Source organism: Sapajus apella, unplaced genomic scaffold (assembly GCF_009761245.1).
Source record: "Sapajus apella isolate SASKATOON/1434 unplaced genomic scaffold, GSC_monkey_1.0 scaffold40, whole genome shotgun sequence".
NCBI classification, from domain to species: domain Eukaryota; kingdom Metazoa; phylum Chordata; class Mammalia; order Primates; family Cebidae; genus Sapajus; species Sapajus apella.
The window spans coordinates 18,552,822-18,580,774 of record NW_022436980.1 but is presented as its reverse complement, the minus strand read 5'-3'; the positions used below and the strand labels follow the sequence as shown (position 1 = coordinate 18,580,774).

General features: G+C 42.1%; 1 protein-coding gene across 1 annotated transcript; it reads left to right on the top strand.

Moving 5' to 3' along the window:
• The first annotated feature begins 1,153 nt into the window (after positions 1-1,153).
• Positions 1,154-12,655, top strand: NFKBIZ (NFKB inhibitor zeta). Its single transcript, XM_032299224.1, has 12 exons — positions 1,154-1,662; positions 3,768-3,898; positions 4,413-4,443; positions 4,560-4,663; positions 4,765-5,537; positions 6,251-6,356; positions 6,734-6,880; positions 7,062-7,125; positions 7,415-7,584; positions 8,448-8,558; positions 8,687-8,854; positions 10,661-12,655. Exons 1-12 carry the CDS (start codon positions 1,383-1,385, stop codon positions 10,712-10,714), a joined length of 2,139 nt encoding a protein of 712 aa, XP_032155115.1. The 5' UTR covers positions 1,154-1,382; the 3' UTR covers positions 10,715-12,655.
• The last annotated feature ends 15,298 nt before the right edge of the window (positions 12,656-27,953 follow it).

Genomic DNA, 27,953 nt, shown 5'->3' with positions numbered 1-27,953 from the left:
TTTTGCCTACCTAAAATTCATGTATTCTCAATGACTATTAAATAAAATTCCAGTGTCTCAGCGGCTGGAGGTGCTCCACCGAAAGGCACCAAGTTACCTTTTGTATTTAATGTCATCATCTTCTCTTGACAATCGTAAAAAGGGGACTGTACACTCTAATATGAACCTTCTCCTTAATTCTTTGCTCTTGTTCTTTCTGTAAATGCTGTGGGCCCCAATCCCACCCATCCTTTAGGACTTATCTTAAATGCCGCCGCCCCTGCAAAGATTTTCCTCCTGACTTCCTTTTTCGTCTACCAGACCTGTTGTTTCTCTTTTTTGGTGGCTCACTGAACTTTGTATCCCTCGTGCTATTTAATCATAATCCATTTCTTTTAACGTAGCGTGTGTGTATTTAACCTTATTCCTGCATTTTTTGCTAGCTGGACTTGATAAATGGTTGTATAAATCCATTGGGAAAAAAGTATTCAAGATAGGAAAGGTCAAAATTACAGTGTTATCAGATACAATGTAAAGCTATGCAGAATTTTAAAAATTACGTATATATAATACAGATACATACATGTTTGTATATTATTTTGCTAAGATGGCTTTGTTCTAGTAATGAAGGATACAAAAGTGTGGCATTACGTTTTATTCATGGCTGCACCTAAAAAATTATTTGCGTCCCAGAAGATAATTTGAGGACATAAAAATGCTCCAACATCTCTTTCATTCGGCATCGTGTCTAAAAACGCCGACAAACGCTATGTTTGAGAGCGGAGGCTACGCTGAGGCGCGGGAGGAGAAAGGCCTTTAAGAACCTTCCAGAGATGTCTTAACTCGGGCTAACAGCTCGCCCGGGCCAGGGCAGGCAGAGGGGTGCGGGGCGCGCTCCTTCCAGGACTTCCCAGTCCCCAAGAACCAGGCCGACCGGTTCCCACCGCCGACTCCCGCCTCCCTCTGCAGGCCCCGGGCCCCGCGCCGCGCGCCCTCTCCCCGGCGGGGGGCCTGGAGGGCAGGGCGGGCGCGCGCAAGGGTCGGGGTCCCGAGGCGGGAGGCCGCGCGCAATCGGGGTTTCCAGGTGAAGGGCAGGAAAACAACCGGTCGGTCTGGGCGGAGCCGGGCGGGCGGGGCGAGGGCGGAGGGTGCATTGCCTCATCCTGTACATTTTACTGGAAACCGGACGCATCCGGAGGAGGGGCGGGGAGGCGGCCCGGGCACCGCCAATGGCCGGGCCGGGCTCCGGGGAGGCCGGTTAAATACCCTGGCCGCCCCGGGGCGCGCCCGTACCCGCCCGCGCCGTGCGCCCGCCGACAGCTCCTCGAGCCCGCCCGCGAGGCAGCCGCGCGCAGCGAGCCGGTGGCGCAGGTGTCGGGTCCCCGAGCGCGCAGCCCGGGAGCATGATCGTGGACAAGCTGCTGGACGACAGCCGCGGCGGAGAGGGGCTGCGGGGCGCGGCGGGCGGCTGCGACCTCATGACCAGCCCGCTCAACCTGGCCCACTTCTACGGCGCGTCGCCGCCCGCCGCCGCCTGGGACGCCAGCTGCTCGGCCTCGGGCCCCTCGGCGCCCGGCTCGCCTGGCTCCGACTCCTCCGACTTCTCCTCCGCCTCGTCGGTGTCCTCCTGCGGCGCCGTGGAGTCCCGGCCGAGAGGCGGCGCGCGCGCCGAGCGCCAGCCAGGTATCCGACGGCCCCACCACCGCGTCCTCGGGGCGCGCGCCTGCGCGGGTGGGAGCGGGACTCCCAGGGGGAGGGTGGCCGCTGCGCCCGCCTGCGCCCTCCTGAGCCCTCCTGAGCGGCGGGGCGTGCGCACCTTCGCCAGCAGTTACCGGGAGACCGCGCCCTGCCTGGCCCGGGCCTGCCCGCCTCGCCGGCCCGCGGGCCTCGGGGCTTCGGAAACGCCTAGCCCGGCGCTGACTGCCGGGCGAATGACCCGGAGATCGCTCACTCTTTGAGCAGCAGCTTCGTTGAGTCATAATTAACGTAGTGTGATGAGATTTGGGGTCTGATGTAGGTGTGATTTTCTTCTTGTAACGATTTTAGTGAAAGACTGCAGTTAGGGGATAAGGGTTTGGGAACTGTGTTAAAGGTCATGACTGACTTCTTCCTGAGTATTTATGGAAGTTTTAAGTGAAAAGATTTGACTGTCCAAGAAAAGAAACTGCTGTTATCAAGGTGAAGCCGGGCTGAAAACCAACTCAAGTTATGCCTTTAGTTTGGCGAGTTTGGCGAGTTTCGGAAGTCTGCCCAGAATTTCTGAGGTCTTGTTTTTGTTCTCTGTGCCTTAAAAAAATGGATTAGCCGTAAAGAAAGACGTAATGTTATCTTTTGTCGGCTGCGAATTGGTTAGTTTTCTCTAAGTGAACCGAGTTGCATAATCTGGGGGGAACAGGATGCCCCTGTGGGTAGGCTAGAAAAGCGCCTCAATTGAACGTTGAGAATCTTTTAAAGAACGTCTCCTTCCGGTGTTTCCCACTCTTCTGTTTTGGTTGTCATTTATTTTAAAAAGTGATTTCTCATTTTCATTTTAAGTCATTTAAAATCATGTAAAAAGTGATTTAAACCACTGCTTGCTAAATGTGTAGCAGATCCAGAAAGAATGTGTGTATAGGACCTTTTCTCCCACATTTGGCTTTCAGCTGGCGGAAACTTTGCTAGGCCCTTGGTTTACCGCACAGCCACAGGGGATTTCTGAAACTGCATTTTTTTCTCTCTGTGACGTTGGATTACTAACTGTTGTCATTCCAGAGAAATGCAGTATCTTAGATTCTGCCAATTCTGGTATCTCTTGAAATCCCTAAACTGAAAAATAAAGCCAACTAATGTTTCACTTACCCTATCACCGAACTGTTTATTTCATGTATTTATGATAGATACATATGTTCAAATTATGAGTTGTTTTTTGTCCCATCTTATTTTTTTCTACACTTGATGGAGTGGCCGAATTATTCATTTCCTGACTTTTTGTGAATTCGTCTTCAACAAACGTACTAAGAGGTTGTGACATAATAGTGATCAGAAGTGTAGTACTGCGTTTCTATACTAAATGCTAAAGTGGATTTCAGAATTTAAAAGTGAAACAAGCAGATTTCCTTTTTACTTAGAAGGCCTGTATAAGTAATTCCAAAAACAGTCAGTGAGGGGAAATCCTGTGTGCTTATGTGGAAATGTGTTTAAGCTCGGTGAATTTAAGCAGCTTTCTTGGCACAGTTGAATTGAAGGAAATAATAAGTCATAAATCTAAGACATTGTTAATTGTCAGGTTTTGGTACATTGAGATCTTTGACGGAAGTTGTTTTGTGCCTTCTTAGGTGAGCGGAATTAATAGACGTTAAAATTTCGATGTGAACGTAAAACCATTGGTTTAAAAAGCTAAAAATGCACCATTATCACTTGCTCCCTGAGGTTTTACAAAAGTCAAGAATAATTACAGAGCTATGAGAGTCACGATGGCAAAATTTGTGATCCATTCTCATGGGTGGTTGGAGCTGAGATGGAGAGGCTTGATTTGGGTTTATCTATTGGCTCTGAGGATCCTTGACCACATTTTTATGAACTTTAATTTCTTAGGGTACCCAGTAGAGAAAGATATCAGGCAACGTAGGACTCTTGAGCAGAGCTGGGGACACACAAGGCCATTGATTGACCGGAGCGAGTTAGAAAGGTTTTGCAGTCTGCCGCTTGGGGAGTTTATGCATTAGGCAACAGCTGTACTTTTGGGATTATTAACGTTTCTGTCTGTGAAGCTCTTTAACCAGGAGTATGTTTTGTTTTCTTTTGAACAGTTGAGCCCCATGTGGGGGTTGGCAGGCAGCACAGAGGCCCCTTTCAAGGTGTTCGGGTAAAGAACTCGGTGAAAGAACTCCTGTTGCACATCCGAAGTCATAAACAGAAGGCTTGCGGCCAAGATTTTAAGGTGACATCATTTTTCTGTTTTGAGTGTGGGGTGGGGTGGAGGGGTTAGTCTGTCAGGGTTATGATGACCTGGGTCCGGTCATCAAATAAGTCACTTGGAATTTTTCATAGATGACAAAGTTCGTAGGACAGTGACCATATTTGTCTTCTCTGCCGTATCCTACTACTTAGCCCAGTACCAGACACTTGGTGTAGGTGGGCAAGAGAAACTTAATGAATGAATAAATGAAGGCAAGGTCAGGGACTCAGTTGAAATGGAACATTTTAACGAGAAGGGGAAAAAATCAAATGGTCTTATTCATTTCATCTTGACCTGCGTTGAGCTAAGGTGAAAGTGAAAATGAGGAAGTTTCAAGACAGAATAAAAATTGACATAGAAAATAAATATTGATAGAAAAACCATATCAGAGATTTATGGTAAGCTATAAAGGGTGGTGGAGATAAGCCTACTTATTGATGTACATTAAGAGGAAGTCATATTGTATACACTAACTTGGAAACTTTTTTTTTAATAGACACAAGGTGTGAACATAGAACAGTTCACAGGTAAGAGTCACTTGTATTCATCATTTTTTTGGGGCTTCAGAGTAAAATAATATAATTGTGGGTAATGTTTATAAAATAAAATGATCACAGAGGCTGTATTCCTTTTTTGGGTATAGAATTGAAGAACACAGTATCGTATGGTGGGAAAAGGAAAGGGCCCGATTCGTTGTCTGATGGACCAGTTTGCAAAAGGCCAGCTCTGTTGCATTCCCAATTTTTGGTAAGTATCTCACCATTTTCCTCTGACTCTCCCTTGGGAATTACTCCTGGGATAATTTTAGAAGGAAGTGAGTGTGCAAGTTGCATTTTCTTTCTTTCCAGACACCACCTCAAACACCAACATCTGGGGAGAGCATGGAAGATGTTCATCACAGTGAACCCAAGCAGGACAGCAGTGCTGATCTGCTCCAGAACATTATCAACATTAAGAATGAATGCAGCCCCGTGTCCCTGAACACAGTTCAAGTTAGCTGGATGAGCCCTGCGGTCGTCCCCCAGAGCTCCCCAGCAGAGCAGTGTCAGGACTTCCATGGAGGGCAGGTCTTCTCTCCACCTCAGAAATATCAGCCATTCCAAGTCAGCGGCTCCCCACAGATGATAGACCAGGCTTCCCTGTACCAGTATTCTCCACAGAACCAGCACGTAGAGCAGCAGCCACACTACACCCACAAACCCACTCTGGAATACAGTCCTTTTTCCAGACCTTCCCAGTCCCCCACTTATGAACCAAACCTCTTTGATGGTCAAGAATCACAGTTTTGCCCAAACCAAAGTTTAGTTTCCTTTCTGAGTAGTCACGGGGAATCTGAGAATATTGCTCATCCCATTCAGACTTCCTCCAGCGTTCAGCCGCAAAACGGTGCCCACTTGCACAACTTCAGCGTGATGCCCAACAGCACCTGTGACGCCATGGCGGGGCATGAGATGGCCCCTGACTCTTCCAGCATGCCACTGCCATTCCCTAACATTGGAAATCCAATGAACACCACACAGTTAGGGAAGTCATTTTTTCAGTGGCAAGTGGAGCAGGAGGAAAGCAAATTGGCAAATATTTCCCAAGACCAGTTTCTTTCAAAGGATGCAGATGGTGACACGTGAGTGTCCTTTTATGTCATGTTCTTAATTCGGTAAGCCACACTTGTTGGAATAGTGAGCCTAGACTTTTGCTAGGGTATACCAGGGTATACCTTAGTTAGTGGTTGGCTAACCAAGATGACTAGTGTAGACAGAAGGCGCCACTCAGTGATAGCTAATATATCAAGAAAGGGTTTTCCCAGAAATTGTTTTTGGCTGAAGAAATAACCTGTTCTAAATTGATAAAAATATCTGTGTCTTCTTGAGTAATTGGGTTTGGAAGACCAGCTTAGACTATGTCTGTAGAACAGAAACAATTAGATCATGACGAGGGATAAACTGTGAGTTGGTTTGTAGATCTGAATCTGTCCCGATGTCTTTGTGGCCTTGGACAAGTTATTTACCCTCCTTGTGTCTCAGTTCCTTGACATGGAAAATGATAATATCTCCCATATAGGAGTTTTATGAGTATTAAAAATAATAGACTTAAAGCGATCAGCATGGTGCTTGACGTTGTTTTTCTTATTTCTGGTAGCCTAACTCATCCTGCTCCAACTGGGATATATTATCAGTGTAGCAGGAAAGACAGATTATTCTTTGTAATGTTTCACTTGAGTATACCAATATATAAAAAGGAGGCTGAAGGAAGGTTTTTTTTTTTTTTTTTTTTTTTTTTTAAGAGGAACGTAGTGAAATCAAATAATTCACCTCTTTTCCTTTCCTTTTTTCCCAGGTTCCTTCATATTGCTGTTGCCCAAGGGAGAAGGGCACTTTCCTATGTTCTTGCAAGAAAGATGAATGCACTTCATATGCTGGATATTAAAGAGCACAATGGGCAGGTGAGGGCCTTGGCAGAGTCTGAGACGGCAAAGAGGGGGTCACGGTGAAGTGAACGATGACCAGCCTCTTGCGTAGATCATCTCAGAGCTCAAGATCAGAGAGATTAGTTAATATTAACTTCGAGATATTGACTTTTTGCCACCATCAACCTTGAGGTTATTAACATTAACTTTGTAGCTATTTGACCAAACACTGAGGGTAATAAAGCCACACCCAAGGCTTATTTTGGTTTCCTTGTCTTGCAGTATCTGATTGCTTATTAAAAGGATTTATTTTCTCTATGTGGGTTTTTCCCTCTGTCACAGTTTAGTTTCATATTTCTTGTTACGATAACATTGTGTGTTTAAAATGACTTTTTTTCTCTGAATATCCACAGAGTGCCTTTCAGGTGGCAGTGGCTGCCAATCAGCATCTCATCGTGCAGGATCTGGTGAACCTCGGGGCGCAGGTGAACACCACTGACTGCTGGGGAAGAACACCTCTGCATGTCTGTGCTGAGAAGGGCCACTCCCAGGTGCTTCAGGTGAGAGGCAGCTTCCGTCACCTCGAGGCCAGAGAGATAGAGTTGGATATTAGAAGTTGGAAACAGGTTGCCTGTTGCAATAATCTGTTTTGAGTTAACTTATTCATTTCTTGGGGATTCTAATACTTAGGTATCTGTGCAGCTTGTGATGCTAACAGATGTCTGTTTTTAAAATCTGCAGGCGATTCAGAAGGGAGCAGTGGGGAGCAATCAGTTTGTGGATCTTGAGGCAACTAACTATGATGGTAAGCAGCTGAAACTTTATTAGATTCAGAGCCCTTAGAGCGGGGGACCGGTAAGGTCGAAGAGCACTAAGGATCATACTAAGCAGGAAGGGAGATGATAAAAGCTAGAGTATTCTGTAGGTAAAATTAGCACCAAGACCCAATGAAGGGACTGTATTCAGACTGCCTTAGTTCTGGTGGAGCCCATTGGCAGGTAGAGTTAGAGGCCGTCCTCAACGTTTGTCATTAGAGAAGGACCAAAAGACCTGATGGGATGCCTGACCGCTGCTTGATTATGCTTTTCTTCCAGGCCTGACCCCTCTTCACTGTGCAGTCATAGCCCACAATGCTGTGGTCCATGAGCTCCAGAGAAATCAACAGCCTCATTCACCTGAAGTTCAGGAGCTTTTACTGAAGAATAAGAGTCTGGTTGATACCATTAAGTGCCTAATTCAAATGGGAGCAGCAGTGGAAGCGAAGGTAAGTTCACAGAAAAGGTCTGAGATGGGATAGGGGAGAAAGTGGTTCTAGCAAAAGACCTTGCTTCCAAGTACAGATTCAAACTGCATTTTTTCTTTTTTGAAATTAATGGTGAGAGTAGCCATGTATGGGTGGTTAAGAAGCCCAGATTTTAACAGATCATTTCATGTTTTATTGATTTGCTTTAAATCCGTGGATTATTATCCAAAAGGTCAGTTGGGTGTAAAAGAAATTAGTCTTTGGAAGGAAAAGAAAATGCTTGAAATTGATATTGTCATTTTGGCTTCCGTGTTCATACACTGAGAATAAAGGTAGGGCTTTTTGTAAGGATTTCTTCATTGTTGTAGGATGTAGAATTCATCTTCTGTGTTTTAAACTGGAAAATATTTTATTCTTTTCAAATTTTGGTTTTACTCACTGGGTACATGGGGAAAAAATGCCTAGTCATAAACTGTTTGGACTCTTGAGGCTTACTGTCTAGTAAAAGAGGTGAGAGATACAGCTAAATATATGTCTACAGGGAGGCCATCAAGTCTGGAAACACAGGTGAATAACAATAAACGGTTTACCGCTATGTTATGACACGGGATTTAAAAATATCATTTATTTTTTCTACATTTTATGACCACTCTGTATAAAAGGGTACGTTGTGACAAGGGGCATGTCAGCAAATTCATAGGAAATTTAAGAAGAATAAAAGATTCCACTTAGCTTGGGATTAAGCAGGGCATTGTGGAGAAGGGCACATTCAAAGTGAGCCTCCAAAGCTGAGTGAGACATTCGAGAGACTGGGTGAAAAGTGTTTTCCAAGGCATGGTATCTAAATTTGCTTTTTTTCCCCCCCTCCTCTTGCCTTGGACAAGGATCGCAAAAGTGGCCGCACAGCCCTGCATTTGGCAGCTGAAGAAGCAAATCTGGAACTCATTCGCCTGTTTTTGGAGCTGCCCAGTTGCCTGTCTTTTGTGAATGCAAAGGTACTTTGAGAAAGCTTTAATAACCACACCAGAGTTGGAATGGCCTTCTGTACACCTCCGAGTATTCTCAGCTCCTTTCACGGGATTTCCTCCTTCCTGATGTCTGGTGTTGCATTCTTTCTCTTCAGGCGTACAATGGCAACACTGCCCTCCATGTTGCTGCCAGCCTGCAGTGTCGGCTGACACAACTGGATGCTGTCCGCCTGTTGATGAGGAAGGGAGCAGACCCAAGTACTCGGAACTTGGAGAACGAACAGCCAGTGCATTTGGTTCCTGATGGCCCTGTGGGAGAACAGGTGAGAGGCATGGGACGGGGAGGAAGTACTTTTTGGCACCCCAGCCTGAAACGTAAAAGGGAGCTGAGGCCGTGCAGGGCAAAGGCCAGCTGTGGCTCTTCAGGTGGGCTCTGTCAGTGTGTGTCTCACAGCAGCTTGGAGTTACTCTTCCTTTGGAAACAGAGCAGTTAAGAAATTTGAGGGTTTATTTGTAGACTCAAAATGATTAGTCAGGTAGTCTTTTCTGTAGCACAAACTTAGGTTTAGAGTAAGTCAGAACGGTTTAAGGTCTGGAAAGGAAAGGTACAAAGGCTCCGGCAGGTACCAAGGAAAGAGAATCTTGGTTTTGTAAGGTGTGTGCCTCCACGTATTGTGGATATTAAATGAGTTGTTATTTGTGGAGTGCTCACGATAGTCCCAGGCACGGAGTAAGAGCTCAGGGAACATCAATAGTTAGAAGTATTTCTATTTACGAAGTGATACTGAACAAAAAATGGAAAAGGTACTTACGTAATTTCAAACCTAGAAATAGTTTATACTTTAAACAGAATTAATGCTTTATTCATCAAGTGTGCTTATATATTATTGAGAATTGGATAGTTTCATGAGTAAATAAGAACTTACTCCTTTAAGAATTTGAAGGGTTTTTGATGGAAATCCTTTCCTGGCAGGAATGAGGGGGATTGTGGCTGTGGCTAGGTCATTACATACTTTACTAATCACAAAATAAAATATGTGGAATGCAGTTTAGCATTCTGAGCTGTCATTATGACCACAATGTTACAGTAGCCCCTATTTGTACAGCTCTTTGTAAAGTCTTTTGATAGTTGGTAAAGAGTTTTCATGTGTATAGTTTAATGTTAGAAGAACTTTGCAACTTTCAAGTTTCAGCTGAAAAAATTGATATTCAGAGAGATTCCAAGGACCAGAACCATCATTAACTTATAAAAGGCCGAGTCCTACGCCCAGTATTTGCTCCTACTTCCCTGTCTGTGGAGTCCTATAACTATGCTCTCAGGGATTATTGAGGTGTTGAGCCATTTAACTCTTCATTAAATGTTTTCAGATTATTCTCTTTGTTGCTTTGGTATTTTGTGTATTTTGGGCAGGTAGAGGTCTTCTCCCTTCCTTTCATCGTCAGCCTGTGGTCGTGTGTTTCCTTCCAGCAGCTGTCAGTTGTACCCCCTACCCCAGTCCGCCTTCTTCCAAATTGCTGCTGCTAATCTGCTGTAGGCTGAGAGATAGAAAATAAAATTTGTCAGACCGGGGTATAAAATGAATCACTCCGAGTGAGCCGGGATCTTTTCTGTGATCCACGAAGTTAAGTGCAGATGCTTTAATACTTGAATATCATGGCAGCTGTTTTGACTCGAATGTATTAGGGATTTACTTTTGTGTGTATCATAAGGTGGGTTTTGTGTTCCCGTTAGTTGAGGCTGACTTCAAGATGAGTGAGATATCATAATATGCCTGAATTGCTGCCTTATACTAAATGTTCTCGCAAATAGCAAGAGTAAAGATTGGGAAGAGAACCTAGGTGTTATTTAAACTTATGGAAATTTTTAGCTTCAGATAATTTTTAATGGAAATGTTTTACTTTCTTGGACCCAAAGATTATTATAGGAGATCCAAAATAAGCTTTAAAAGGAGTTTAGGATTTTTGAAGGTCACCTTAAAATCTTGACAAGTATTGTGTGTATTTCTTCGTATACCTACAAGATAATAGGAGTAGCGTAGCATGCATAACAAAGGAATAAAGCTCAGAAGGAAATGCACCATATTGGCCATAAGAAATAAACCTCAGAAATTTATTTATTTCTCTTCCAGATCCGACGTATCCTGAAGGGAAAGTCCATTCAGCAGAGAGCTCCACCGTCTTAGCTCCATTAACTTGGAGCCCTGGCTAGCAACACTCACTGTCAGTTAGGCAGTCCTGATGTATCTGTACATAGACCATTTGCCTTGTATTGGCAAATGTAAGTTGTTTCTATGAAACAAACATATTTAGTTCACTATTATATAGTGGGTTATATTAAAAGAAAACAAGAAGAATATCTCATTTCTCTTGGCAGATTTGCATATTTTCTACCCAGGTATCTGGGATCTAGACATCTGAATTTGATCTGAATGGTAATATTGCCTTCAATTGACAGTAGCTTTTGAGTAGGAGAGGACTTTGATTTGTGGCACAGAGCGTTATTCATGTGGCTATTGCCAGTGTCAAAGCAAAGTAAATCGTGAATGGTTCTTTAAGAAAAACGAAAGCATGTGAAAGGAAAACGGTAAATAGAGCATTGAGGCTTCATTCGGCCTGATGCAGTACCTGGGAGTTACTGGCATTGGAGAGGCTTCAGTCATTGGACTAGATGAAAGGTGTCCATGTTTAGAATTTGATCTTTGTAAACTGTATATAATTGTTCTTTTTGTCCTTAAAACTGTTGTACATACTTGGTCATTAACATGGTCATATTTGAAATGTATAAGTCTAAAATAGAAAAGAACAAGTGAATTTTTGCTATTTAAAAAGTTTTTACAATTCTAAGGAGTTTTTATTGTGTAATCATGAAGTCTTTATAGATAAAGCAGATGGGGAGTTGTGGAGTTGTTCATTTAGTGGCTGAAAGATATGTTTGAAGTGTAAAGATGCTTTTTCTCATGCATTGCAATTAGACATTATTTGTAGGGAATTGCATGCTTTTACTTTTTTTTCTCCCGAGACAGGGTCTTGCTCTGGCACCCAGGCTTGAGTGCAGTAGTGTGATCCTGGCTCACTTCAGCCTTGACCTCCTGGGCTCAAGTGATCCTCCCATCTCAGCCTCCTGTGTACCTGGGACTACAGGTGTACACCACCAATGCATGACTCATTTTTTTACTTTTTGTACAGGCGTGATCTTGCCGCCTTGCCCAGGCTGGTCTTGAACCCCTGAGCTCAAGCCATCTGCCTGCCTTAGCCTCCCAAAGTGATGGGATTGCAGTAGTGACCACAGTGCCCGATTGGCAGTTGTATGCTCTTGAGGAGAACGTCTCTTTATGGCTTGCCCTCTAGAATTTCTGATTTATGTGTTCTGTTGAAATTTTTTGTTTTTTTTTTACCTTTATAGAAACAACAAAAAGTCAATATTGAAATACGTCTTCCTATTTTCTATTGTCAAATGACGATAATATGCCATTATGTTTTATATAATATCATTCAGAAAAAGTTATATTTTTAAATAACATTCTGTTAACATTATTTTTCTTAACTCTGGCATACCTGAGGAATGCATTTGGCTTTGATTACACACTAAGTTTTTGTAATAAATTTGACTCATTAAAAACCTTTTTTTTTTTTTAATGAGAAATCTCATTAGTGACTGACTACCTTATCTTTGCAGCTGAGTACTTAAATTCTTTTTTAAAAGATACCCTTTGGATTGATCACATTGTTTGACCCAGTATGTCTTGTAGACACATTGGTTATAATCACCTTGTATCTCCAAATATGGTGTGATATGAACCAGTCCATTCACATTGGAAAAACTGACGGTTTTAAATAAACTAATTCACTAATATTATTTGTCTTATTTGTATTTTCTTTTCCGGGTGCCTTATTTATATTTCCCTAGGTAGAAAAAGTACTATTAATGACAACTTTAAATACCTTGAGTTAGTTAATATATCTTAATTTGGGTTTTTTGGAGAACGTATTTCCTGAAGGTATACAAGATTTAACATCAAAATCTATTTGCTAAGCGTACTGGTAGAGAGGTGTGTTAGGTTCGGAAAATATCATGGAAGTTTAACAGATGCTGTCAATCATTCAGATGCTTATATGCTAAAAAAGAAAAAAACAAGCTAAGTGGGAGCAGTGAATCACAGGAAAAACAGTTTGGAGATTCCAGGATCATCCTTAGAGGGATATAAACCTGGAAAAGATTCTTCACTTTCCCAGCAAGCCATTTTGATGTGTGAAAACAAACACATCAATATCTGTCAGTATGTCATTATAATTACTGCACATATATTCTAGTTCTTAACTGATAGCCTCTTTTGAGAATCTGGTGAAAGCTATGAATCCTTTCCCTGGAAAAATGCAAGTATGTGTATACACATAAATGCTGTGTACATACATACTTGGGGCTTCACAGCCTTCAGAAGACCATGACTCACAAGTTTCCACTTCAGTTTCATTTCTGCACATCAAATAATACTTTTTCTTCTTTCATATAATGAAATTTTAAGAGTAATTTGCTTTGCTGATGCAACCTGTTAACCAGAACAGCAGAAATGATGAACTCTCACTGAACATAGCTCTACAGTGAGCTTTACATAAGTGAGCTGCTATCTTCTCTCTTAATCCTAAATTCTGTCGTTATTAATTGAACCAGGATCTAGCAAGTATGTTTGTGTGCGTGTGCAAAGATGTGAATGATTTGAGGTGAAGACGTGAGACATTTCTTAGCCCTAAGATGCTTACGTGAGAGACGTGGCATGTACTTTATTAGGTAGACTATGTTAAGTAGCATTAAAAAAGAAGTATAGAGATTCAGAGGGGACATTTCTTTCAGACTGGCGAGGATTCAGGGTAGAGCATTTGAACTGTATCTTCTGAAAAGTTGATTTGGATGTTCATATAAAGGAGGAGAGTCAGGTGAAAGAAAGAAACAGCATGAACCAAGACAGTCGTTTGTGGGAATAGCAGGTGATTTTCATATAGCTTAGTTAGAATCTGGAAAGGCCAATAAGATTCAAATTGTGTTCCACCTCTGGTAATATTCTCCAGTATCAAGTTGAGAAAGATCTTCAGGCTCGTAGGGGCTTGTCAGGAGAGGGTGCTGTGATTGATTCATGATATTAGCCACAGGTATATGGGAAATGGCTCTTGATTGAATTCATCTTCAAGCCTCACAGAAGCTAAGACTGTGTGCTTATTGCTAACACTTCAGTGCCTAGCACTGTGCCTGGTACATGGAAGCAGTTCATAAAATACTGGTTAAATGGGTGAATGAATGTATGCCAATCCTGGTTAGAGTCACTGGTTTTGTTTGGGGAGGCGATGTTTTGAAGAAGACTTATACTATTAATTACTAATGAATTATTGACTGTCATGGTTCTGAATTTAATTCTGCCACATGATTTCACAATGACATGGATGACATGGTAATAAAAATGGGCATAGTTGGACTCATTAAAGAAAAAAATCAGGCAGTCTGTCTTTGCAAAGGACTGTTAGCGCTGTAGTTTGATATTCATTGAGGAATCCCTGCAAGAGTCAGAGATCAAATCTTCCAGCTCAATTTGTTAGTCAAATCAGTAACATTTAATATCCTTTCTATATTTTTACTTAATCAGGACAGGAGAATTTCCTCAAAACTTCTCTGACTTTTAATAAATGTCAGCTTCTTAAACATATGGTCACTAACTTCCGTTTTCTGATAACCTCAGTTGTTCTGTATTGAATATGACCTCAGAGAAATCCGCTTCAGCCACTGGCTAAATTTGCGGTGATTCCTTTCACATCGGGTCTGGGTACAAGGTTGGAGATTACTTGTAACCATGCTACTAGGTTTTGGCTGTTCTTGCTGGTGCCCTGGATTAATCCTTGAGAGGACAGGGGACACTGCCTTATTCGTCATCAGAGGCCCTGCACCTAGCACAGTATCTGACGCATTGTAGACATTCAATTAAAAGTTCCTAAAGACTTTGTAAAATTTATTTTTTCTTGATGTATTTTATTCTTCAGTGTGTAAATATTTTTATTATTCACATACAGTTTATGACTTAATACAGAAGTACTTTTATGCTTCCAGCCTTTGGAGTCTGTGCAGACCCAGAAATATTGCATGGATGGCACATTTCTAGGAGGAGTAAGATTGGTTTTCTTTCTGTTTGTTTTTTTGACACAGAGTCTTCCTCTGTTGCCCAGGCTGGAGTGCAGTGGCATGATCTTGGCTCATTGCAGCCTCCACTTTCCAGGTTCAAGCAATTCTCGTGTCTCAGCCTCCTGAGTAGCTGAAATTACAGGCACGTGCCACCACGCCTGGCTAATGTTTTTGTATTTTTAATAGAGATGGGTTTCGCCATGTTGGCCAGGCTGGTCTCGAACTCTTGGCCTCGAGTGATCTGCCCACCTCAGCCTCCCAAAGTGCTGCGATTACAGGCATGGGCCCGGCTGATTGTAGAGTCCTCTCAAAATGTGTCTTACTTTCTTCTTTGTACTCCTTGTCCTCTGGCCTGTGCTCCCTGCTCTCTCTATCACACCATTCCCCTTACCTATCAGTCCAAGAGAGTTTGGTGCTGCTGCTGAGTGCCCTAGGTTCAAGGTTTCAGTCTTTGGTGGACATTCGTACCTTGTGTGAAGCTTGTTAAACATGCAAATGCCTAGGCCCCATCCCGCTCTTCCTGGATCAAAATCTCCAGGGTTTTCAGGGCTTCTGGCAGATTATATGTGGTGATCCTAGCACAATTTTTGTCTAAATTAATTAGGGAATGCAGACTCTGGAGGGAGCTGTGGCTGGGCAGTCGCCATATGGTGGTAACAGAATGGGTTGCTGGAATGCCTATGGGATGAACTAGCAGCTGATGAAGGTATGCAGTGTTGGATCCCATGGTATAGAAACCAGCTTTGAAGATACAATCATGAGTCACCTCATGTTTTCCTTCCTGCTTTCAGAAAACGCTTTTTTAAGGTGGTTCTGCTGTTTAAGTTTCTCAACTATATCGGTTTCCTAGGACTGTGTAACAACCACAAACGTGGTGGCTTAACTCAGAGAAAAACATTTCGTCACAGTTCTGGAGGCCAGAATTCTGAAACCAAGATGTTGGCAGCACCAGGCTCCCTCCAAAGGCTCCAGGTGGAATTCATGCCTTGCCTGTTCCAGCGTCGAATGACTCCCGGTGTTCCTTGCCTTGTGGCACTCTAACTCCAGCGTCTACTTCATCTCCACACGGCCTTTTCTTCTTCCTGTGTCTCCTCTCTGTGCATCTCTTACAAAGATACTTACCACTGAATTTAGGGCCCACCTGAGTAATCCAGAATGACCTCATCTCAATATTTATTTATTTATTTATTTTTGAGACGGAGTCTCTCTCTGTTACCCAGGCTGGAATGCAGTAGCACGGTCTCAGCTCATTGCACACTCCGCCTCCCGGGTTCAAGCAATCCCCCCACCTCAGCTTCCCAAGTTGCTGGGGTTACAAGCGTGTGCCACCATGTCCAGCTAATTTTTGCATTTTTAGTAGAGATGAGGTTTCACCATTTTGGCCAGGATGGTCTCGAACTCCTGACCTCAAATGATCTGCCTGCCTCGGCCTCCCAAAGTGCTGTGGTTACAGGCGTGAGCCACCATGTCTGACCACAATATTCTTAATTGTACAAAGACCCTTTTTCCAAATATGGTTACATTCACAGGTTCTGAGGATTAGGATGTGGACATACCTTTTGGGCAGCCTTAACTGAAAACTCACTACACCAGGAAAGAGGATTTATAATAATTTCTGTTATTATTATTTCTCTTATAAAATGAGTAAGATTAATATTTCCTTTTTAAAAAAATTATTTTATCATGGTAAGAATATTCTCCTTAGAAACTGTAAAGTGTACAATATATTATTGTTAGCTATAGGAAAAATGTTGTACAACAGATCTCTGGAACTTATAAGATGAATTTCTTTTTAAGCAATTCTACGGTCTGTTCAGAATCTATGAGTACCTTTTACATGTTATTGTTGATCTAATATATGGTAAAATATTTCTATTTCATTTATTAGCTATAATATCAAACATTGAACAGGTGACTCATTTACCATTGATAAACTTTAAGAGAAGAAGAATATTTATTGAGCTGTGACTCAAAAATTATGGTAACGATTAAAAGCACTTTAAGTATCTTCAACTTCCAACAAAGCTTTTGTGATTACCACCCGTCATTTTGCTTTCTGGTACCAATGTGAATGTGAATGAATCTGCTGCTCTTCACCTTGGATCACATTACCTAGAGCTGCCCATGTGGGAAGCAACATGATCCCAAATCAAATTAAATCCTTATGCTTTACAGCATCTGAGCTTGTAATGGTAACAGTAGTCCCTGAAAACTGCAAATGTTTAAAAGTAAAGGGTCAAATCCAGTTTCATACAATAATAATTGATCCCACTTTGCTAAAACTCAATTGAAATAAACCTTTTCAGGTCTAGATATTATCTTTTTGAGGATTCTGGCTATTGGCCCAAAAATAAAGATTTCAGCCGCTCTGGAAACTTGGTAGCTGGATCCAGCATGCGTTTACCTGTTGGAACAGCAGCGTTCCTGTTGGCTTGACGATCGGGACAAATTTCAGGTTGTGATATAACACTAGATTCCTTAGCTTAATTGATCTGGGATTTACGTTTTAAATTACTATTTATTTTTATCAATTCATGGTATATTAATTCACATGGCTTGCTCTCCCTATTTGCAGCCAACCATCTCTCGGGTAGGACTTTAATTTCAAGTGATTGCATGAGACTGTAGGGTACTTCCTGATTGGGCTTCGTGGAAGCCCAGGTGTTGACGGCTCTGGAGGTGAACTGCTCGTTTATTCCAGCACTCCAGGGTTAGTTTTGGTGTTTTCCTCAGTAGAAGTGTGCCCACTGAGAGCCTGCCTTTCCAAATTGGCTCCAAAGGTTTTTTTTTTTTTTTTTTCCCCCATAGATATCATCTTTCATTTGTCTTTAAAAAAGGCATCCTTTTCTTTTTGCCCCCAAGAAGTATTCCTTCCAAAATCCTTTAAAATTTCCAAAAAGTTCTCCTTTCTAGGCTCTCATAGATAGGGAAGAATTGATCATCTTCAGGATAGCAATTTTGTCTGGTGTAACTTCTTATACATATGTAAGGAAAATTCAAAATATATCATTTGGAAAAAACAAGCATTTGGATGATACTTCTACCCAAAATATTCCTGGAGATTTTTTTTTTAAAAGACACATTTTTAGGCCGGGCGCGGTGGCTCAAGCCTGTAATCCCAGCACGTGGGAGGCCGAGGCGGGTGGATCACGAGGTCAAGAGATCGAGACCATCCTGGTCAACATGGTGAAACCCCGTCTCTACTAAAAATACAAAACATTAGCTGGGCATGGTGGCGCGTGCCTGTAATCCCAGCTACTCGGGAGGTTGAGGCAGGAGAATTGCCTGAACCCAGGAGGCGGAGGTTGCGGTGAGCCGAGATCGCGCCATTGCACTCCAGCCTGGGTAACAAGAGCGAATCTCTGTCTCAAAAAAAAAAAAAAAAAAAAAAAAAAGACACATTTTTAGCCAGGTATGGTGGTACATGTCTGTGGTGTCTGCTATGTGGTTGCTGAGGCGGGAGGACTGCCTCAGCACAGGAGTTCCGGGCTACGGTAAGCCACCCAGGATCATTGCCAATGCGGTATAATAAGATAGAGACACAGAAATGTAATTCACACGGGTTATTAACTTCCACACACACTCTAATCATACAGGTTAATGAGGCACATCATTTAAAGTGCAGGATTTATAGACAGCTGACAAGTTTCTCTTTTATGACATTATTCTATTTCCCTGCCTATATAAATCAATCAGTTTTGTTTCTTTGCTCAGCTAAAGTTAGATGAAATCTGTTATCAAGGTCAAAATGTCTGTTAATCAGTTAATAGCGTAGCTAAAAAAATCTGTTAATTTTTTTTTTTTTCTATTTTCTCTGCCACCACCCACATGTAGGTTTTCAAGACTTTATTCTTGGGTTACCCAGTAGACTTAGAAACTTGACTTTTTATTATGGAATCATTCAAACCCACATACAAGTAGGCAGAATCGTATACTGAACACACATACATCTATCATGAAACTTCATTAATTATAAACATTTTATCATTTTTGTTTCTTCTTTCCCTCCATATTTTTTCTAGAATAAGTTAAAGCCCACTCGAAGCATCATAGATTGTCAGTAAAGATCGCTAACAGATACAGTAATTTGTGTTCCCAATAAATAGCTTTCTAATCATTTTTCCTCCAATCTTCTGGCTTTTCTTACCAATCCAAAAATTCCAACCACTTGGCATACTGTTAAAGAATCATAGAAAGGTTTTCAAAGGCTCAATGCTGCCTGTTGACTCAAATGCAAACTTGTGTCCTGGTTTACAAAGCTATGTTGACCTTAGCCTGACCCTGACTGTCTAATGTTACCTCATTTTTCCCCAGGTGAGCGTCTTCACTGCATCAGCTGATGCTCTGTTTATCCCTGTCTCTTGTCATGTCCTTGCCTCCCAAATTCTGTGCATCCTAGAAAGCCCTGCTTGGGTGCCACTTTCTCTAGTAAGCTTTTTCCAGCTCATACTGACCTCTCCCTTCCCTCAACTCTTGGGATTGAAACACAAATCCTCTAACTCTCAGAGCTTGCCTTCTGCCCTCCCCGCCCCTCCCCGCCCCTCCTGCCCTCCCCTCCCCTCCTCCTCTCCCCTCCTCTCCTCTCCTCTTCTTTTTTCCTTTCTTTTCTTTTTTTCTTTCCAGGGTCACACTCTGTCATCAGGCTGGAATGCAGTGGGATGATCATAGCTCACTGCAGCTTTGACGTCCTGGGGTCAAGTGATTCTCCTTCCTCAGCCTCCTGAGCAGCTGGGACTACAGATGCATACTAGCATGCCTGGCTAATTTATGCTTGTTAAAAAGAAGGAGGTCTCACTATATTGCCCAGGCCAGACTCCTGGCCTCAAGCAATCCTCCCTTCTTAGCCTCCCAAAGTGCTGGGATTACAGGTGTGTGTCACTGCAGCACTGACTTTTTAAATACAACTTTAAAATGTCTGGCTGAGTGGTATTTTTGAGGACACAAAGGTGAGTGTTGTGGGATCTAGTATTGGAATGGTAGGCAGAATTCTAAGATGGTCCCAGGGCTGTCTTTGCCTCAGTCATTACTCCTGTGATTCTGTTAGGATACACTTTTGCAAAGGTGAATAAATTAGTTACTAACCAGCTGCCCTTAAGTTAGGGAAACGATTCAGGTGGACCTGATCGAATCACACGGGCCCTTTAAAATTGGAGCGTTTTCTTTGGCTGGAGGCAGAAGAGGAAACCCTAGAGACTCCAAGCCTGAGAAAGCACTCAGCCCACAATTCTTGGCTTTGAGGATGGAGCAAGGGGGCAATGAGCCAAGGAATGTAAGTAATTTCTAAATATCCAAACAGAAAATGGAATCTCAGTCCTACATCCACAAGGAACTGATTTCTGCCGACAAGCTGATTAAGCTTAGAAACAGATTGTTGCTTGGAGCCTCCAGATAGGAGCCCAGCCCTACTGACACCTGGAGTTTGGCTCTGCCCTACTCCACGGAGAGAGTGAAGCCAACCCCACCCCGACTCTGACCTGCTGAACTGTGAGATAATACATGGGTGGTGTTTTGAGCTGCTAAATTGAGGGGTAATTTGTTACACAGCAATAGAAAGTAATACGATATATAACATAGGGTTTGAGCTTATCGTGCAATTTTATGCATTTCCTGCTGTTTTAATTAATGCTCCAAATCAGCAAGAGAGGTTTTCCAATAAATGGGGGCACTGGTCTTAGCACGTATGGTCATTCCACAGGCTAGCAGTGTCTTTATGATATCTCACTTTAGTCCATCCCTTCCCCATTGCAGATAGGAAAATTTCAAGGAAGGGAAAGTTTAGCTTCCCTATTACAAGTGTTTTCAAAAGAATCTACAAAAGGGTCCCGGAGCAGGGGAAGGGCTCAGGACAGCGTATCTGACCAGTCGTAGCATCAGCTCACTGCATGGCCAGACTCTCACCATTTGCCTCTACTGTGAGAGTGGGGCATATTTTGTGGGGTAGCGGTCTCCAACCTTTTCTTTCGTGGAAGACAATTTTTCCAGGGACGGGGTGTGGGTGGGCGGATAGTTTCAGTATGAAACTGTTCCACTTCAGATCATTAGGCATTAGATTCGAATCAGGAGCAAGCAACCTGGATTCCTTGCACGTGCAGTTCCCAATAGGGTTCGCGCTCCTGTGAGACTCGAATGCAGGAGGCTGATCTGGCAGGAAGCGGAGCTCAGGCGGTAACGCTCGCTCGCCCATCCCTGGTACCGGTTCGCGGCCCGGGAGCTGCGGAACCCTGTAGGAGGGAAAGAACCCCTTAGCTCTGCAGCAACCAAGATTTCAGATAGTACAACTTGTTTACGATAAATACCGACACACTCACTTCAGAGACTGACCAACAAACAGTGGCTGAGAGCTGCTGGAACTAAGACGAGAACTTGTCACAGTTTCTTCTGCGGCCTAGAATCACAGATGATGCATGCGGGCTTTATTAGTTTAACCGGGATCTGTTTCTCCAGCTGTGCAGATGGAAATGAAGGCACGATTAGACATGCAGTTGTAGTGCCTTTGTGTGATTCATGAAGAACTCGTTCCTTATAAAATTTATTGCTGAATGACTCATTAAAGAGTGATGAAGAAAATAATAAGCCTTCTAATTTAAAGGAATTATGCAAGTGTTCTTTTAAAAATCAACTTTGGGCGGGGCGCGGTGGCTCACGCCTGTAATCCCAGCACTTTGGGAGGCCGAGGCGGGCGGATCATGAGGTCAGGAGATCGAGACCATCCTGGCTAACACCGTGAAACCCCGTCTCTACCAAAAATACAAAAAATTAGCCGGGCGTGGTGGAATGCACCTGTAGTTCCAGCTGCTCGGGAGGCTGAGGCAGGAGAATCGCCTGAACTCAGGAAGCGGAGGTTGCAGTGAGTCGAGATTGCGCCACTGCCCTCCAGCCTGGGCGACAGAGCAAGACTCCATTAAAACAAACAAACAAACAAAACAAAACTTTGCAAGGTGTAATTCATGCATAAATTTTAAGTGTACAGTTAACGAATGTATACACCTATGTAAACACCACCCAATCAATATACAGAACATTTTTATCATCCCAGAAATGTCCTTCATGCCCCTTTGCAGTTACTCTCCTTCCACACAGCCGTTGATCTGATTTCTATTATATCATTGTAGATTAGTTTTTACCTCTTCAGGTACTTCATATAAATAGAATCATAGAGTCTGTACTGTTTTCTGGATTTCTTTCAATCAGCGTGATATTTTTGAGATTAATCCACATGGGTGCATTTATCACTAAAGTATATTTCTATTGCTGAGTAGGATTCCATTGCACTAATAACACAATTTGTTAGTCATTCACCTATTAGTGGATATTTGGATTGTTTCCAGTTTGGGACTGTTATTGAATAAAGTTGATCTGAACAGTCTGTGTGTGGACAAATGTTTTCATTTCATTTAAAATTTTTAGGAGTGAAGTACCTGATTCATATAAGTGGATGTTTAGCCTTAAAAGAAATGGTCAAACTCTGTTTTAAAGTGGTTGTATCATTTTTCTCTCCCAATAGCAATGCAGAAGAGAGTTCTCAATCTTCTCCCAAACTTGGTATTGCCAGTCTTTTTAATAGCAGCCCTTCTAATGGATGTGTAGTATTATCTTATAGATTTAATTTCCCTGGTGACTAACGATGTTGAACATCTCTTGTTAGTGAAGAATCTGTTCAAGTTTTTATCCATTAAAATAATTAGATTGTATTTTTGAGTTGTAACAGTTTTTAAAAATATATATTCCAGATATCAATGTATTTTTAGATATACGTATTATAAGAATTTCTCCCAGTCTGTGGCCTGCCTTTTTATCACGTCTTAAAAAATTCTTTTGCCCCATTTTCATTTTCTTCTTCTTCTGGGTCTCTAATTACAATTAATTATACTATTTTCTATTGTCCTGCAGGTCTCCGAGGATCTGTTTATTTTTCTTGAATCTATTTGATCTCCATCCATTAGCCAGAATAGTTTCTATCAGCCTGTTTTTCTGTGTTCAGTCAACCTCACTGCCTTTCTTCTACCATCTCTGCTCTACTGTGATTTTTTTTTTTTTGGTCATTAAATTTTTCAGTTTCAGTATTTCTATATAGTTCTTTTTTATAGTTTACATTTCTCTGCTGAGATTTTTTTTTTCTCACCCATTAAACCAATACTTTGATTCTTTGAACATCTATCATTTAATTCTTTGAGCCATATTTATAGGTACTGCTTTTAAAGTCCTTCCTTGTGGCTCATGCCAGTAATCCCAGCGTTTTGGGAGGCTGAGGTGGGCGGATCACCTGAGGTTGGGAGTTTGAGACCAGCCTAATATGGAGAAATCCTGTCTCCACTAAAAATACAAGATTAGCCAGGTGTGGTGGCACATGCCTATAATCCTAGCTACTCGGGAGGCTGAGGCAAGAGAATTGCTTGAACCCAGGAGGTAGAGGTTGCAGTGAGCTGAGATTGCTCCATTGCACTGCAGCCTAGGCAACAAGAGTGAAACTCCATCTCAAAAAATAAAATAAAATAAAATAAATATAGTCCTTTCTTGTATTCTAAACTCAGCATCTCAGTAATGTCAAGATGTATTTTCTCTTTGACTGTGGGTCATGTTTGCCATTTTTTAAAAAATGTCTACCAATTTTTAAATAGTATACTGGACATTGTTGATGATATATTGCACAGACTTTAGGCTCTAGATTTTGTTTTCTTCCTTTGAGAAGTGTTGCCCTGTCTTCTATTAGACAGTTCCATTACCTGCTGATTACCTTGCACTTCCATGGGCTAGTTTTCATACTTTGCAAGGTACATCTCTGGAATATATTTCCAAAGTTCTTTTGTTTTGGCATATTTCAGCCCAACCTCCCATTCTGTAGATCTTTTAAAGGCTTGGTTTCAGCCGGGTGCAGTGGCTCACGCCTGTAATCCCAGCACTTTGGGAGGCCAAGGTGAGTGGATCACCTGAGATCAGGAGTTCATGACCAGCTGGCCAACATGGTGAAACCCTGTCTCTCCTAAAAATACAAAAGTTAGCCAGGCGTGGTGGTGAGTGCCTGTAATCCCAGCTACTTGAGAGGCTGAGGCAGGAGAATCACTTGAATCCAGGCAGCAGTGGTTGCGGTGAGCTGAGATAGCACCATTGCACTCCAGCCTGGGCAACAGAGTGAGACTCCGTCTAAAAAAAAAAAAATCAAAAGGCTTGGTTTTAAATTTTGTTAGTGTGGGCCTGCAGTGGATGTTACTCTAAAGCATGGTACTAATTGCTTCTGGTATCTCAGTTAGATGTTTGGTGTGTTAATAAATTAATAACAAGATCTTATCACTCTGGATTTGCCAAAACTTCAATGTTCTTTAGCACTGTTTAAGGTCTACAATTTCTGTTCTGTACTTTTCTCTGCACTAAAAACTCTCTACAGTTACTACAAGACCCAGGTAGTCTTGACATGGGCACGTGTGCTTTAGCCCTGAGTTGAGAATTCATAGAGAATCTTCCATACGACTTCTGGGACCCACCTTCTGACCACCCCCCAAACCCCTTTCTTTTTGGTGCCTTGCTTTACAGATTCATACTGCTTCATATCTTCTGAACTCTGATCTCTGCCTCGACAACTCAGCGGAACTGTGCTTAGCTTGGATTCTAGCTTGCTATGCCGTGGTTGGAAAATCGTGCCCCTACAGAGATCCAGGATAATTATGGGGCTCACCTAATGAATTTTTCCTCTCTCAGGGATCACAATATTTAATTTCCTGTTGTCCAATGCTTAAAAACAGTTGCCTCATTTATTATTTTCAATTTCAATGTTTATGGCTGGAGGGCTGGTCCAATACCAGTTGTTTCATCATAGTTGGAAGTAAAAGTTTGCAAGATGTGCTCTTAAATTATGTAAATAGAAACGAATTTACCATTGGGGCCCAAAGATACTGTTTGGGCTGAAAAAGCATTTATAATACTCATGAGTCCCATCCTGTGGCTCAGCCACTGACTCCATTCATAGGAAGTTAGCATGGTGACGTAGAGTGTAGTTTCTCTGTGTTGTTTCTAAAAATTGAGGCTAACAGCCATCTCGCCTTTAAGAAACAAAAAGGTTTCTAAAAATAATAGTAGTAATAACAACTTACTATTATTATATACTTCATGTTCTAGGTTCTGTCCTTAAGGCTTTATATTTATTAACCAATTCTTTATAATAACTCAGTTATCACCAATTAACTACTAGCTAGTACCTGAACATGATTAAGTACTAATTAAAAACCCTATTAACAGACCAGCCTGGGCAACGTGGCGAGATCATGTTTTTACAAAAAATAAACAAATTAACCAGTCATGGTGGCGCATGCCTGTAGTCCTAGCTACTTGGAAGGCTGAGATGGGATGATCGCTTGAGCCCAGGAGTTCAAGGCTGTAATTATGTCACTGTACCCCAGCCCGGGGGATAGGGCAAAACCTTATCTCTAAAAAAGGAAAGAAATGTCATATAGCACAAAGGATCCTAGAAACTCAAATTATGTTAACATGCATAGTAAATTTGTGGGGGAATTTCTGAGCGCACTAGGGTATGTGAGAGTGTGCATGGGTATGCGGAACTCCTACCTCAGGGTCCTTCCAAATATTCTTTCCCTTAAGCACAACCTTGTCCCTTTCAATCAACTTAAATGTATAAGTCAGAGTTTAGCTTCAATATTCCTCCTTCCAGGAAGCTTGTCACAATGCCTTCATAACATGTATTTTATTTTTAAAATCACAATTGTAATTGAAGTGACATGAATATTTATTTAATGGGTGTCTTTTCCACTAGACTGTAGGTTCCATGAAACCTGTTTGCTACCACTGCTCCTTGCAGTTTTTGGCATGGCGTATGTGTTCAGTAAGTATTTGTTAAATAAAAGGAGGAATGTTGAAGAGTGAATAGGCTTTCTGTCTCAGATTGTTGTGAACTTGATTTACCATCGAGGATTGTCTGTTTTTTGCCTTTTTTACCTATTTAAAAAAATGACATAAGGTAACATTTATTCTTTTTGGTGTATATGTTTGAGTTTTTACGAAAGTCTAGGGTCGTGTTACCACCACCACAATCAAGATACAGAACAGTTTCGTGTCCCTCTACCCCCCACCCAAAAATTCCCTCTTGATAACTTTCGTAGTCAAATCCCCAGCCTTTGACTGCCAGCAGCCAAATAGAATTGTTTATTTTACATTATCTCGGGCTCTTCTTTTCTTTTCCATCCTGCATTGTCTCTATTTCAGCTATCTTACTGCTCAGTAACACTCCGAAATATCAGAGATGTGAAACCGAACTTAGACTGTGGTCTTAGCATTTATGCCCTACGTGGAATCATTGGAGCAAATAATTTGACTACTTGGAAGAATCAGAGGGACACTAGGTCAGCTGAGTTTTTGTGAATGGCCTATTATTTCTACCCTGAATTACGTCTACTCTGAACAGCTCTAACATCTGTACCCATCTCTATTTCAGCATTTCTGCTTTAATTCAGGCATTGCAATTCTGTCCAGATCATTGCAATAGTCTCCATCCTGGTTTTTATGCCTCTAACATCTCTTTCTTATAGTCAGTATCGACTCTGACTTCTTAAAGTTCTTCATTGTCGTCCCATCGAGGCTTAGAACCTAGCGTATCATTTACAGCTTCTCATGAGGAGTTGCTTCCTGAGAATCATCATCATGAGTCTTGTAGCTTGCAATCTATGACGTTCCAGTTTCCCAAATATTTCATTTTTCCAAAGATACCATTTATTTCACGACGGAGGCTTTTGTTCATGCTATCCTGAAAGTTTCTCTTCAAACACCTACTCATAAATGAAGACTTGACACATGCTATCTCCTGCTTTCTTTCCAAAGACCACTTGACTGTTCCCTCTTTTCTTCTCACAGTTACCTGTCCACCCACCAGCTATGACACCCATAATTCCTTATTGCTAAACTATATTCACATATTTGTCTCCTACCTACCAGAAACAAAGCTCTTCGGGGTAAGTCTGTTTATTCATCTTTGAATCTCCAGTACCTAGAACAGTAACGGCTATATAGTTAGTATGTGATCAATAAACATTTGCTGATTACATCAACGATTGCATTTTTACTGCATTTTTAGCTGAACACTTTAATAATTTTTATAAGCTTATTTTAAACATATATCGTTTTGGTGTTTTTAAAAATACTTGATAAAGGACTCTCCCATTTTCATGAGACACTGGCGATCTTATTTCGCATGGCCACGTAAAGTGCCCTCCAGGTTTCTATCAGAGACTGTGCATTTACCTTTGTGTGGTCAGCCGGCACTGCTTCAACTGGGCTTACCCGTGGCTGTCTGCTTGCGTATAGAAACTCAACTTGCAACTGTGGAAGTGAAAAAGGGAAAAAAGGGCGATGTTGAAAATGAATGTGAATTTCCCATTAGTTGCTAACTGGCTTTGAACTTCCTCTCCATTGAGGCTCACAGTCTAAAGCGTAAACTCGGGCCTCACCCGGCTACAGGTTACACTGTGATTCAGATATTTCACTGTTGTGTTCAGCGCCGTTTTGAACTCTCATGCTAGGGATCTTAGTTCCAAGTGTTCAACTTTTTTTCTGTGAAAATGGAGATTTAGTTCTTCCTTGTGAGAGTGAAGATATGGCATTCTCTAAAAAGTATTCTGCCTTTAATCTTTTTTGTTGACATAAAAAAGACTATTCAGCCGAACTATATTTGTTATTTTATTGCAAAAAAAAAAAAAAAAAAAAAAACCCAAAATAAACTAATGCTGACAGAGGATATGATTCTTAGTGATTAGGCAACCGCACTTGTGACCAGCCAGCTGGTGGTTGGCCAGGAGTGAGGCCAGGTGGGGAAGGGAGGGAATTGTCTATGTGTTGATCACCTATGGCCAGGCATAGGATCTGATTGGAATCTGCCCCTTTCTTGTTGAATGCTTACATATATAGGCTTAGCGCTCTCTGGAAAGGAAACTGCCATCTCTTAGGGCAATTAGATAGTCTAGGAGAGATCCAAATTATAAAGAAAGTGTGGGCCAGGCGCGGTGGCTCACGCCTGTAATCCCAGCACTTTGGGAGGCTGAGGCGGGCGGATCACGAGGTCAAGAGATCGAGACCATCCTGGCCAACGCGGTGAAACCCCGTCTCTACTAAAAATACAAAAAAAATTAGCCGGGCGTGGTGGCACACACCTGTGGTCCCAGGTACTCGGGAGGCTGAGGCGGAAGAATCGCTTGAACCCAGGAGGCGGAGGTTGCAGCAGAGATTGTGCCACTGCACTCCAGCCTGGCGACAGAGTTTTG

Excerpts from the sequence above, each read along its gene's own strand:
- NFKBIZ (XM_032299224.1), top strand. The coding sequence starts at position 1,383 with ATGATCGTGGACAAGCTGCTGGACGACAGCCGCGGCGGAGAGGGGCTG. Across the intron at positions 6,357-6,733 it reads TTAAAGAGCACAATGGGCAG|AGTGCCTTTCAGGTGGCAGT; the intron begins GTGAGGGCCTTG and ends GAATATCCACAG. Across the intron at positions 8,559-8,686 it reads TGTCTTTTGTGAATGCAAAG|GCGTACAATGGCAACACTGC; the intron begins GTACTTTGAGAA and ends CTTTCTCTTCAG.